This window comes from Echiichthys vipera (genome assembly GCF_963691815.1).
Source record: "Echiichthys vipera genome assembly, chromosome: 9".
Taxonomy (NCBI): Eukaryota; Metazoa; Chordata; class Actinopteri; order Perciformes; family Trachinidae; genus Echiichthys; species Echiichthys vipera.
This window is the reverse complement of record NC_139834.1, coordinates 22440542-22455624: the sequence shown is the minus strand read 5'-3', so window position 1 is coordinate 22455624 and position 15083 is coordinate 22440542. Positions and strand designations below refer to the sequence as shown.

General features: G+C 41.3%; 1 protein-coding gene across 1 annotated transcript; it reads right to left on the bottom strand.

Annotated features, from left to right (window-relative positions):
• Positions 1–1626: 1626 nt before the first annotated feature.
• l3mbtl1 (L3MBTL histone methyl-lysine binding protein 1) lies at positions 1627–14709 on the bottom strand (the record flags this gene model as incomplete). Its single annotated transcript, XM_083920144.1, has 21 exons — positions 1627–1880; positions 2102–2164; positions 2246–2403; positions 2820–2869; positions 2978–3166; positions 3341–3443; positions 4120–4261; positions 4461–4571; positions 5183–5268; positions 5540–5616; positions 6450–6601; positions 7065–7156; positions 7788–7923; positions 8075–8179; positions 8652–8740; positions 9246–9294; positions 9492–9630; positions 10709–10871; positions 11508–11637; positions 13289–13476; positions 14544–14709. 21 exons carry the CDS (start codon positions 14707–14709, stop codon positions 1746–1748), a joined length of 2523 nt encoding a protein of 840 aa, XP_083776270.1. The 3' UTR covers positions 1627–1745.
• Between the last annotated feature and the right edge of the window lie 374 nt (positions 14710–15083).

Genomic DNA, 15083 nt, shown 5'->3' with positions numbered 1-15083 from the left:
CACACACACACACACACACACACACACACACACACACACACACACACACACACACACACACACACACACACACACACACACACACACAAATCCCACCAGAGAGACACACAAAGTAGTAATTTTCCAAAAGCCCTTAAAACACTCCAGTAAAATAATCTCTCATATCATAATATCAAATCCATACAGTGTGTTTTTTTTTTTTAAACCAATTCTGACATATAATGTAAACATTTCGAAGAACACACTCTGATGTTGTTCCCATCACGTGTAAACTTCAGAGAGCTCCATTGACTAGATACCAAATCCGTGTTTATAGTGCGCAAATGTGGATTTTTGCACTCTCTAGTGACAAAGTGTGGGAACATCATTGTGTTAAATCCATTTGGGTTTCACAGTTGTGCTAAAACTCTGATGCAACGTGTCCCTTTCATCTATTAAGAATTGCAAAAAAATAATTTAATATCTTTTGCATATAGATATAAAAACTCAAAACATTGTGTTTTTTTCTGTTCTCTGACTCAGATTCTATACAAGAGGGTAACATTTTATATCACAGCTCCCGCATCACTTGAGTTTTCACATTAATGGTGTGGTGGGAAAGTACAATGTGAAGAATTTTCAACACAAATAACTAATACTTCAGGATGAGTTGGAAACCGAGCAAAGGCTTTCTCTCTGTTTCGTTCATCTGCCACAAGCCTCATCCCTTTCCCATCCATCTGAACAAAGTAGCTTATTTAATTGTATTCTGATCCCGTGAGGGAGCTGTAATAGTAAGTGTTGTACAGTACTTCTGTCTCAACTTTTTTTATTGCACAAAATGTCAGGCTCATAGCCTCACTGACCAGCCTCGTTTGTCTACTGCATTCTTTTACCCCTCAGTAATGTAAGTACTGAAGTATTTTCACCTATTTTGTTGATTGCACCTGCCATGTCAGGGCCTTTTGAACAGGTGGTTTAGTCTGAATCTAGGTATGGCATTCATGAAAACTTCCAGTCAACCTCTGCCAGGTGATGGGTACAGTCCCTGTGTTATTAGACTTGCCATCAATAGGAACTCATTCAGGAAGTAACATTACAAATATTACTCGTACCTCCTGAATGGCTTTTGGCAGCAACTAGATGCAGATGTGATGCCACACCTACAGAGAGGAAGAACCAGAAGGAAATGCAACAGATATCGTATTTAAAAGAAAGTCTTTTTCCATCGGCCTTTAGCATACCATCTCTGCATTGATACCATACACGTCTCAGCTGAGTGTAGAAATGTTTTTTAAACTTCTGATTTCTACTATTTTCGCTCAGGCTTTTAATGCACAAATTAAAACTCTGCATTAAAAAACAGGTGATTGGAACATCATGCTTACCATGACATACCATCGACTGGCAGAAGTGAGACGTGAAACGCTGCCAGTGAGATTTAGGTGGTCAAAAAAACCACCAAACTCTAAAAACTTATGATGTTCCACCTCACTTTCATCAGCCTCCTTCCATCCACCCTCTTCATTTCATTACTACCCAAAAAATATCTGTATTTCCTTTTGTTCCCCGTTCTTCGTCCAACCTCTCCATTATTTCCCTCCTAACCCCCACCCCCCACCCCCCCAGCCCTCTCTCTGATGGGTACAGGACACGTAACACATGAAAAAAAGGGTCAGGGTCTTTTCCCTGAAACAGAATGAATTTGGCACATGATGATCATGATCGGCGACCCGACGCCCCCCCCGGCTCAGGTGAGGACGGGATCACTTGAGTACCTCGTCTGTGCTCTTGAACATGAGAATGGCGTTGGAGATTTTGAGGGCGGGGCCTAGTTTGATGCTCATGATTTTCACAATGTCGGTCTGGGTCAGCAGCAGGAAGGCCTCCCCGTCAATCATCTGGAGGGACGCAGACACAACAGTGGTGATGTAACTAGACATGGAGGTGACAGGTGAAGAAAAAGGTTTGTAACAGTAGTTTAGATGAAAATGAAGGTTGGAGAATGGGTGGGGTCCCATCACAACATGGTCGCTAGTTCTTACTGTATTCACGTCTGTGGTGTAACATGACAGAAAATACCGCAAAGGACTGTCTACATTTGAACACTTGGTGGTCTCACCTCTTCTTTAAAGAGACGAGCCTGTTCTTCACAGCCGATTAGATTCTGGACAAACCTGAAGACCTGTGGCACAAACACATTCAAATTATCAAACCAGTCAGAGAAAGAGAATAAATAAATATGTAGGTCAGTAACAAGGGTCACCTCTTCAACGCTCCATGCCGCCACTTGGCTGGCTTGAATGCCCTGAACGCCGGGCAGCAGCTTACAGTGCTGCTCCCAGCACAGAGACAGAGTCCTGTCTGACTGACTGCTCAGAGCTGACATGAACAGTGACGGATACACTCCTTCTGAGGACATGTCTGAGGACAAATACACACACAAAAACATGCTTGGACTCAACTGTTATGGATTTATGATCGCTCTGACAAAGATTTCAGATTAAACAGCCGACAGGGCACTTTCACAGCAGACATTTTGAGACAGCAGGAAAAGCCCAGGTGTAAGTAATTGAATAATATATAAGAATAAATAATTTAGATTGTCTGGCTTAATGGAAAACTTAAATGGAACAGAGCCATCTATTTTACGCTCAAATAAACTGACTGCACAGTTGCCTGTATTGCATCTTGAGACAACATTCACCCCCGCAGGTGACATGCAGGATTTCCACTGAAATCCATAATAAGCTCCTTAAAGCAGGGTAAGGCTACAGGTTTGATGGGCACCCCTGAATTTACAGAGGTAAAGTTTGTATAAGGCATTTAGAAACACTCACTCTGGTAGTCTCTCTGCTGGTTCTTCCTGTATTTGGGAGGACGACCAATTCTGGAAACATTAGATACATACGTGAGACAAAAGCAAACATGCACACGCACATGCACACGCACACGCACACACACACACATACACACACACACACACACACACGTATACCTCCCACGGTAATGGGCCTTTTTGGTCCTCTGGCCAAAGAAGAGGGTCCTCTTGCACTCTGAGTCCGACAGTTCGGCCTTCAGCCGGCCCTGGTTACGCTCAGCCAATGGGCAGCCGGATATGCAGTGATGGGCGGTGAAACGGCCGGTGACATGGCCAGAACCATCACAACCTGGAGTTGGACACTTCCTGTTTCAAAGACAAAGCCCCCGCAGTGCATTCTAAGAAAGGATACGATTTCAAAACACAATGTCCATATCAGGTACTGATTTAGAAAGAAGAGCGAGAATTTATTAAGAACGGTCGGCCTGGTGAATAAAGCCTCCGTTAAATGACCTGATAATAGAGTTGAGTTCAGCTCACCTGTTGTGGAAGCTGTACTTGTTGGCTCTGGGGTGGTTGATGGGTTTACAGGGAACAGAGGAGGAGTAGGTGGACTGGCCCATAGCAGCAGGCTCTCTCACACCTATATACGGTATATTTAAGTACACACAAATGAAACCCTCACACAGTACACAACTGCCAAGAGGCCTTTTTTTCCACAGCAGGCATTTTGATTTGTCATAACAGGGAAAGCACAGGGGTTACTAATAACATTAACGATGGCTCTGCTGGTTGCAGTGTCCCAGTAAGTCATGGCAGCATGGGCAATAACAGGGCCCTGAAAATAAAGCAACTAAATGGAATTCAGCCATAATTTATGTATATATTTACACCTGTACAGCACATATATATACTGTAAGGAAAACAGTTGTAAGAAACTGTCAAGAAAGAGGAATTTATAATTGATGTGAAAAATAAAGAAAACCATAGGTGAATCAATAAAAAAGTAAATGGTGGAATTTATGATTCAATGGCAGGATAGTTTTGAGTGGGAAACAAATTGATGTATTCCTAGTGCAAACAATGACACAGGTGTATAAATAATTGGCTCTCAATTCAATTAGCATTTAAATGTACAATTTGTTTCTCTTTTTACTTTCCATTTGCCAGTTTCATTTTCACTTACATGTAGGGGCAAAATTAACATTCAGAGCACAAACGCTTTGGGTTTTCTATGATGCAATGCTAGCTATCAAGAATAACTTTTGACTTTTTGAAGAAAATCAACTTCCAGTTTTGGCTGAAGTGCTGGATGCTACCGTGTGGCTGCTGCGTTTTACCATCCCGTGGGGGAATTTTGAGCGGGTGATTGGTGGCCTCACACCAGCCTGCTGGGTGGATGTCGGGGTGATCTGAATCCATCCACTCATCATAGACGTGACTCCAGCCATCATAATGGATCTAAAGGAGGAATAGAAATATACAATACAGTACATACACACAACTCTACTTATATAGTGGCTTCATGGTTGAAAACAAGTACAGTTAAAGAAGAAACATTTTAAGAAATATCACACACATACAAGATCCTAACCCTTTTTAACATGAGACATTTAGTTCTTAAATGTTCAGGAATACAAGCGGATACACAAAATATTACCTTAATGCGATGAGTCTCAACTTCCTCCACTGTAGCCACTCTTATCAGACCGGGACTTCTCTTGTCCACCGCCTCCAGTTTCATCTGAGGCTGGAAGCTGTGGGCCGCACGCTGGAGATAGATCAGAGGATGATTGGAAAACATGTTAACTCAACCTGGAACGTTGCGGTTCATGGTTGGCATGACAAGGTATTTTTTATATCATTTTGAATCTCCAATCGCTACTTATGCATTAGCACTTCACCGTGCCGAATGTAGTTACAGCAGCACTGTAAGATCTGTTAACTGTAATGAAATTCATGATATAATGTAAGTATCTAATTTGACTGAGATGAACCATGTACCTTATTATTTTTAATTACACTGACATTTTCTGCCTCTTAACTCTGGCTTTGTCTTCACCGTCGCTGCTGTAATCTGCCAGCCAGTGACACAGATCCACACAACAGTTAAAGGGCTATTTTGCCTGTTTTAAACCAGCTCTGTATCAGGGTAATATGGGCAGTGTGGGCAGATTAACGGTGTTTGGCTTCCCCTCCGTGGCGGAAATCCCCACTGAGCGCAGCAGGATAAGGTCTGCTCCGAGCTCCAAGCCAAACACTGTTCACCTTCACACACTGCCATGACACAGGGCTGGATTTAAAGTAAATTATCTCTTTAAGTGTAATCATTTCACACCTGTGAACTGGATCAAATGTAGCGCATTTATTTTTTGTTCTCACCACTTTAAAGGCATCAGGGGCCACCGCTTTGGAACCAGTCTCCTCCAGGTACTGAGACCAGAAGAACCGGGCCTGGTCTGGGTAATCTGGTGCAGCAAAAAATCAGTCAGTGAACATAAACTTAACAAGTCATCCCTTACATCTGTGATTATACTAAGTTCACCCTCCACTGAAACAAGTATATTTCAGGTATTTCAATGTATGTATAATAATATAGTGTGTACTGTATACATGCGACTGAATCACAGTTAACAAGAGAAAAAAACAAAGAGGGGTAAGTAGGCAGAATTGTCACTGACCCATGTTATGACTATGGACATGATTAGATAAATGATTAACAGGGAACACACTGGTCACCTTGGGGTGGTGTTAGGGGAAGGTCCCTCTCCTGGCACCAACCAATAGGGTGAATGTACGGACTGCTGGAGTCACACCTGCATATTTTGACAGACAACAACGCCCAGCGGTTTGAGGGTTTAATTGTAAGAAAAGGTCAATAAGTGCTGCTCACCATGACAATGGAACAACCTAAACTGTGTATTCATTGAATCAAATAACAACATGTAATGTGAAAGGCCTCACTCAGAATTATTACCCAGCTGTACAGCGCTACTGAACTTGTTAGCCTCTTTTAGCTCATTGTTTTGGTTTCATGGCACTTTATCTGGTTCTGTCAAAGCGCCATTATTAACTTGGTTTCCAGCAGCTGTTTTCAACACAGTGATTTAAAATCCTGTATAACAAAACACTGTGTAAGACCGACACACTCTGAAACTAGTGAGTGAAGAAAGTAGAGCATCTAACAGCGAAAGAGTCAGATATTTTTCTTAGGAGTTGGTTGAGACCAAAGCAGGGCTAAAAGGAGAGTAAATACTTAACATTCATCAGGTCAACAAAAATACCTCCATAATGAATATAACTATTTTTATTTTAGCCATGTAAACTCTATTTGGGGTTATATGTTATGGGTGGGGAGGTGTTCGTGCCATTAATGCAGCACTACATCTGTCGTGCGATTAACTTGGTCTGAACCCGGTAAAAATTGACACATTTATTGTTGTGTTTAAGTTCTGGTCTGCTTCCTGTTCACGCTGGCTTTTTACAAATGAACCAAAAACTGTAAACATGAAGTCATACAGACCAGACAGCTCAATCCAGCAGTTTCATAGAATATGGCAAGCCTCAGTTGCTTGGTAACATATTTCTTCTACGTTCTCTTTCTTTCATTTCCCAATGCTCATACATACCCAATGTTTTTGAGGCTTACCAGTAGTCGTATGTGTCATCCCAGTTGTCAAAATGAACCAGGAAGCGGTCGTCCACCACGTCTGTGACTGTTGCGACACAGATGAGGGAGGGGTTCATACGGTCGACGGCCTCCAGCTTCATGCCTATCTCGAAACTGCACTTCACATCGATCTAAGCAGAAAGCAGAAGTATTAGAAATGACGTGGTAAGTGCACATAAAGAAGTAGAGCTAGACAGAGATGTGCTGATGACTAGCTGATAAATGATGTGAAAGTGGTGGAAAAAAGAATTGTGCTGTTTCTGAATTTGTTCATGAATTTACTAAGTAAATAGTGCTAGAGTTTGATACGTTGAAGCTTGAACGCCGCAAGCATCAAGTCAACATCGACCAAAACAAGCATAAAGCTTTATGATGTCCTTTAATTAAATATTAATATTAAAACAAATATCAGACAGCAAATCAGAAGGAGAAAATGTTTTCTAAGATAGATAGAAGGTACAAGATTGTTAAAAAGAAATCAGTTTTATTACTTCTCCTCATAGGAGTTGGGGTTTTGCCAACCCTAAATCATTCACCTCATCCATTCATGCTTGTTGATAATAGAACTACCGTATATTATATAGTGGCAGTTACCCTCCCAGGACTGGCAAAGAGTTCTTTGGACGCCACTTGTGCTTTAGTCATTCTCAGGTAGTTGGTCCAGGTAAATTCCTCCTCTTTACAGCCTGCAGGAAAAACAGGGATACAGAAAGTAGATTCAAATCATTCAAATTTGATAAAACATCCCATCATTTAAACAAATCGGTCAACGTTTTGGGGAATAAGCTTATTTGCTTTCTTGCAGACTTAGACGAGAAGATTGATGCGTCTCTTTTATCTGTAGGTTAATTATGAAGCTACAGCCAGCAGATGGTTAGCCTAGCTTAGCATAAAGACTGGAAAAAGGGGGAAAGAGTTCGCATTGCTCTAAAAGGTAACAAAATCTACCTACCAGCACCTCAACAATCAATAATGAACACTTGACATCTTATTTGTTTAATACATACACAAACTGGGCTCATCGACTTCCTGGAGTGTCGCCATCGTCGTAAGGTTGACAGGCAACCAGCAGAGACTCCGTAATGTTACTGTGCCCGGCCATGAAATAGTTAATTCGTTTTAAAAGGTGTTGGTGGGTGGATTCTGTTACCTTTGGACAGGGTGAGTGAAAGTGAATGAGTGTATTTCCCAAAACGTCAAACTACTGCTGAAGTAAGAGTAAGCGTAAGTAAAGGACATATTTTGGTTTTGTCCATGCTATTTAATTCTATTTGCCCTTCGGTCTTTCAATATGTCCAGAGTGCTGTGACCTCTGACCTTTGGGAGTGTGCAGTTTGTGTCCAGTGCTCTCACACCAGCCTGTAGCGTGGATGTCGGGGGAGTTGGCATTCACCCAGAAGTCGTGACAGTCGGAGTAGCCGTCAAAATGAAGACGCAGCCGGTAACCGCAAACCTGGGGGATGACATGTTACATTAGGAGAAACAAAAGCAGTCTGGGGAAGGCCACGCAGGGCTGAACTGCATGCAAAGTAGCCCCTTTTAATCCTTAATAATCAGCCTGGCCATTAAGATCCTTCGACCGTGCTGATGGACATCTGGCTCACCTCGGCCACAGTGAGAACAAAGTACATGGACGGATGCTGCGGGTCGATGCCTTCCAGTTTCATCCCCTGCTTAAAGCCATTCTTCACTGTTGGCACTCTCTGAGTCTGGACACATGGGATGACAGAGCAAACGCTTCGGTAAAGACCATGTATATAGACCAAAATTAGGTTCAAATAAAGACTGGTAGGAATTTGTTTTAGGATAATGAATGGAGAAAAGATAAAAAATATATACTACTCATAGTACTTTTAATGTATTTACTCTTATTTCTATTGTCGCAAAAAAATAAAGATCTATAAAATGAAACTTCCTTAACCCCGCACTCTGTAACAGAATAAGAATATTAATGTATGCACTTCGGCTGCGGTACATTTACATTTCTCATTTCCTTCCTTTACACACTTCTTGCCACACTATTTTTTTCACTAAAGGCAATAGATTTGTCCCTGGGCTGAAGGCAGTGCAGCAGTGGTAGTAAAAAAAAAAGTAGTAAAAAGTAACATACTAGGTGAACCTGTCTGGTCACAGCCGGAGCTGAGCCTAAAACTACAGTTTGAATATTAAACTCAAACATACCTCTTGGAAAAGGTTGTTTGGCGCGGCAACAGCTTTGGTTTCCTCCAGATACTGAGCCCACGTCCACTCGTCTGTCTTACTGTCTCCAGCTTCACCAAAAATACAAATGAATTCATTAGTTGATTCACTTATGCAAGGAAACAGGTAAAGGAAATTAATTGAATAAAATGAAAGGAAGTCAGGAAGACAGAGGGAAACAGACTCTGTGAGCGGCTAATATTTAAAGATTATTCTGAGTGAATATGTTCATCTTAAAGCACCGCCGTTCCTCTGTCAGGGAATAGAATTGAAGAAAAGAAAGAGAAGCACTTAAAAGTCAGGGAAGGGCAAGATAAAGGGTATTAAAGACACACGGGGCTGGACGAAATAACAGAATTACTTGACATTAAAACACAATACAAAGCTGCAGTTATATAATAAATACAGCTCATGAGAGTTTGATAGTGTCAGAGAGGTGATCATTTGTGGCGTCATCTGTAAATAAGGGGAAAGCAGGAATATTGGAAAAACAGATCTCAACAAACAAACAAGCAAAGAAAAAAGGATGAAAGATAATATAACAAATGTAAATAAAAAATAAATCATCAGTCCAACCTCCTCTGATGTGTCTGCTGTCCGCTTTAGAATCATCCACTTTCTCATCCTAAAAAAACACGTCATTGAATTACACAAGAGCTAAGAAAGAAAGACAATATAGTCACTGAATAACAGCAAACACATGTATTATCTGCATCTGTTTGATTTTAAAACACTTCATACTAAACACAGAAATTAAAAGCCACATTCATCCGACTGAACCGGAACAATGGATGTTAAATGGAAATAACAACGCTGTCCCACCGTGCCTTCGATGTCAGAGTCATCCTCAGAGGGACTCAGGTATTCCTTCCTCTTCCTCTTCCTCATGGGTTTCAGGTGATCGGGGTTAAGGGAGGAGACCCTCCCGCCTGCTGGCACCTTCTCTATCCCGACACTCCTCCTGAGGTGCAGAGAGCACAGATTCTCAATTCTTATTCCTTATTTTACTTTATCATGGGATTGGTTTACGCCTTGAACTCTCCATTGGAGGGTTGATTTTGTCGTACTTTGCCCTATTTGTCGCAATGAGTCTGCTTCAATAGGTGATTTCTTGGTTTTAAAAAAACCCATACACCAAAAGAACATGTGTGCCAGGATATTAGTGAGCATTAAAGGGATAGTTGTTGAAGTTTGGTTGTATGAGGTACTTATTCATCGTCAGTAAATTACAGTAGATGACAGTCAGCACACCCCCAGGTTGGAGATGCATGCAGGAGTACCAACACGGAAGCTAAGCGATGTACTGCTGTGGATGGGGGCAGCACTCCAAGCGCTTTTTAGCCACTTAAATAAAGCTCGCCTTAAAAAAATCTACACCAGTATAAGTGTATGCTGTGTTGACAAAATTGTCGCCACTTTACCTTGCTGTATGACAGCCCTGATTAGTAGTAGGGGAACTGAAGCTGTTATCTATGCCCCCGTCAAAGCCACAAGACTCCATTTTACCACACAGACCACAGGAGTTGCTAGTGTACTGGCTGCTTTGATTGGTTAGTTTGTTTGTGTTGGTGTTTTAAAAGGATTAGGAACTAACAAAACTAACAGACAAATGTACAGATTGAGGCAGTGGTAGACCAGCAACTCCCGTGCTCTGTGAAGTAAAATCACTGTCTTTGTCAATGGAGTCTGGTGGCTTTGACGAGAGCATAGATAACAGCTTCAGTTCCCCCCATGTAAAGTTAAACAGGGCTGTCTGACAGCAACGTACCGTGGTGAAAATATTCTAAATATAGCATAAACTTAAACTGATATTGATTTTTTTTTTTTTAGGTATGTCTTTTTTAGGTGGCTAAAGTACGTTTAGCTGCTGTCCCCATCCACAGCTGTACATTTCTTAGCTCCCATGTTGGTACTCCTGCCTGCTTCTGCAAGTGGGCTTGAACCGACTGCCATCCACTGCAGGAAATACACTGTTAATGGATAGGTATCTCAAACATAAACTATTCCTTTAATACACAAGGGATTGATGCTTTACATACTTGTCAGTGATGGGCTCTCTGCGTAGCTCCTCTGTGTACATCCTCTGAGCTCTGGGATCATGGTTCTGGGGCCCCAGTCCAGCCTGGACTTCAGGTTTGACTGACACCAGCCTCTCTGGCTCCACAGCTGCACCTCTCACAGAGCCTACAGGAGCCGTCACATCTGACGTACAAGAGACACCAGAGTTATTAAAAGGCTAAACTTGGAGACTGATGATACAGGTTAAAATTTGAAATTCTACATTAAAAATACTGCTGTTTTTGTCTTTGATGGATTTTTGTTTCCTTTACTGAATTAATGTTGGCACTGTTTCTGCACTAGAACTGTATTACTGGTCTATTATTACTTTCACTAATCATTAATTACTTTTATCCATTTTTAAGCTGGATTTACATGTTTCTCTTCCTTTCTCTCTTTTTCAGATGAACATTTGAGTGAAGCCTGGTTGATATTTTTAACATGACTCACTTTAATTCACCCTGCTGCAGCTGATGCAATTACTGCTCAAGTGATCATTGAAAAGGACATGCCGTTAAATACTTCAGTTAACAGTGCAGCCATTTATAGTAAGTAACCGTCCTTTAGCAGTATGACACTTGCAACACCAGAAAATACACTGTTTTTATTATTATCATACAAAAGCTTTATCAATCAAATGTGTGCTATAAAAAATATCTAAAACCAAAGCAAGCCAGTAGCACTTCAATGTTGTGTCAAGCGTTAAAATTGGCATTTAACTGCAGTTATTTTGTGTTCAGTCTCTCACGTAACTACAGCCTTATGTAACCATGACTCTACCTGTCTTGTCTGCTGGGGCACTTTCTTCGTCAGCTGATCTCCCAGAAGTCCCGGCTGCTGGTTCAGTGGTGCTGCTGGTGGTCCCTGGGGTGATCAGCGTGCTCAGTGTTCCTACGTCAGTCACACAGAACTAAATCGCATGCACGCATCACACACACATCACACACACACACACACACACACACACACACACACACACACACAGAATTTCCCAGACAATTTCAAAATATGCAGTGTGGCCTGTTTTGTTTCTATTCAATTCAATTCAATTCAATTGTATTTACAGTGCCAAATCATAACAAAAGTTATCTCAAGACAATTTACAGAGTAGGCAGAGACCACACTCTATGACTTATTTATGACCCAACAATTCCCCCGTAGAGAGCACAGTGGCAACGAAAACCTTCCCTTTAACAGACAGGAACGTCGGACAGACCCAGCTCTGTGGAGGACAGACATCTGTCTTGACCGGTTGGGGAGGAAGAAAAGGAGAGAGAAAGAGAGAAAATACAGACAGATGGACAGAGAGAGACAAAGACAGACACAAAGACAGACAGATGGAGCAAACCTGGTCCCATTCTAGCACAGCCTCTTTTAAATATGTCAAGTTGATCTTGTAGTTCGGCTTTGTTACTGTGGCCATCTTTATACCAACCCAGTGCGGTGAGTTCCAAAGTTTTCTGTCCAAATGTTACATTTGAATTCTATTTACATACCAGAAATTTACAGGAACTTAAATATAGTCATTTAAACGATTCAAGATGTTAGTGAGATATTATTCATCATTATGAAATGAATATGAATCAGCGGTATTAGATTAGATTACAACCTTAAGAGCCTTTAAAGCGTCGTTTAGAGGGTGCTTTTACGCATGTGAATTAAAAGACTGGATCGTCACTAATAAAGCTGTAGTTGTTTACATTGTTGTTAGCAATTTTGCTTTTATATGACAGTTGGCACGTGAGATGGACAAGAAAAAATGGCCTTGCCTACATTCAAATCTAACAAGTATCTTAATAGTACCTGGAACATGGTATTTTTACAGTGTCCATGTGAAATTCACATCACAGTCTGTGTGGAAACATAACAGCTGTTAGGGACCCATTTGTCATCAATCACCTCAAAATATGATTTACACAGCAAACACTCTCTTCTTGAGTCTCAATGTAAATTAAGTTGTTGCTCGTCATAGTTTAAATATTCATTTAATTCACACATTGTTTGCTTTTGTTTATTGTGTAAAATGTCAAAGGTTGTGACAAATGGTCAACACACCATTAGTAGTTATATATAGTTGATTTATAGTTATTCTATCATCAACAGTCCAAATATCAAAAAGAACGACCAAAATATGAAACAGAACATTAATATTTGTTTTTTTCTTGATAAATGACTTCATGTATAGATCGATTATCTCATTTTAATTTTCTGTAGATCTCTTCATCAGTTTCTCCACTACTCATATCAGCTCTAACCATGTGATGTAGGGTGTTTCAGGTTTTATGAATGTTTGTCTGTTCACATTTGCCTGATGTGCTGCTCGTTCAGTGTCGTCTTACCGCAGCTGATGTTGTGAGTGTTAGTTTCCAATTATGTGAGTTATTGTTACTTTTGTGGCAATAAGATCACTGATACTTTACTTTGAGCCACCAGGATGATCTATAAACTTGAATTCCTCTCTAAAGACGCTGCTGTGAAGGAACTGTAGCTTGTTGAGATGCTACACACTCGAAGAACTTAATGTGTCATGTTTTACAACACACGTAATCACATCACTTTACCTTGAGGTTGCTGCTGGGCAGAATGGCCATCCCCTCCTTCCATTCCAGGACATGGACGATGCTACAAGCCCCGCCCACCTGCGCCGTCAGGGTGGGTGTGGCCGTCTCATTGACCCTGCCTCCTTTACCTGGGTCTCCGATGGCAACAGCTGGAGTCACCTCCAGCTTCTGATGGCCGGCAGCAGGAGCTGAGAAGAGAGATGTTAACTTTCTGCATGAGCTCACCAAGAGAGCACAATTACATATTTTATATCTATCGCATTTGGTTTTCTTTGGTTTTGGATAGTTTTGCTGTTTTGAAGTGCGGTTGTATAAGGTATCTATCAACAATCAGTGTATAAATTCGGTAGATGACAGTTAACATGCCGCTAGTTTGGAGAAGCAGGCATTTAGCGCCAAAAAAGGACTGTGATGGCAAAGTCAAGTGGCTAAAATAGGCCCACTTAAAAAAATGCTTAGGTTGAAACTGAGAATAGAAGAGCGAATGTACCATATGACACAAAAAGATGACTTGTACTATGTTAACTTGTTAGCATAAGTACGATTAATTAAGGGAAACTTCCAGATTTAGCATAGCACTCTATAACACTGTCAGACTCACAATGCACAGTAAAAAAAAGGATCAAAATGAATGCAGTAGAACCAGTTAGTCTTTTTTTTTTTAACTCCACACATTCCTCTTCCTCGACAAAACCTGTCACCTACATTACCCACAATGCAAAACGACTGGTGACACTTTGTTCAGAGATTCAGGTGTGTTATGCTTGTAGCAGCTAATGTAGGCTTTAGCAGCCATCTCAAGCAGAGATGAGGAGCAGAGGTAACTTCTTTCTCCAAAACCCCTTGGGACGCAGCTCTCTCTGAAAACAGCTTTATAGAACTTTTCCACATATGCTGTAGCACCCGTGGGACCAGTGCACATATTCTGATGTGTAAATCAATGTTCAGAGTTCCCCTTTAAGATCCAGTTTAACACTTTATTGCCGTGTCAATCAGTCTGGTTAACAATCTGGTGCAAGTATCCCATTTTAAAAGGTGATACCTACATATTTAAAATGTTTTAATGTAAAAATTGTTACACCTCAACTACCAAGGTGCTCCGATGCTTTCACTCTCTCATGAGTGTGACCCTCAGTTAAACGTCAGTGTCTTTAACAGGGTATACTTGTTGAGACAGTGGCTTTTCATCCCAGAGTTAAAGGCTGGTCTCTGTAAACCCTTGTGACCACACTGCCGACCTCAGACCTGCGCTCACCTGGTAGGAGGAAAGCCGTGGCGGTGTGGGGTTGGGGCCGAGCCTTCTTGGCCACGCCATCACTCCCACAGATAAGGACGGCCTCGCTGGGGGACGAGGATGACGGGTCCAGAGGGGTGCGATCGGGTTCTTTGGGTGGGACCTCCATGTTCACTTTGGCACTCATAACGGCGTCCCCGTTCCCTTTACTCCGGAGCCCTGGAGAGCAAAGAGCATGAGGAGGAGTACAAAGCAAAGGACTAGCAGATAACAGATTATTGGTGATTTTTTTTATTACAGTGTTTTCAATGTTTTTCTTGTACCATTTTTATCATTAAATATAAAGGTATTAACACCATTGGTGGAATGTAACAAAGTACTTGTATTCCACTTTCTGCTACTGTATAATTTTACTCCAGCACAAATATTGGACACTTCAAGTTACTTTGCAGATTCAGATTGATAATAAAATTAATATATCTGCTCCTTCAACCTGGAACATGCTGCAAAAAGACTGGAAATTAACTGAACTGATATCTTTGAATCCAGGCTGAGTGCACT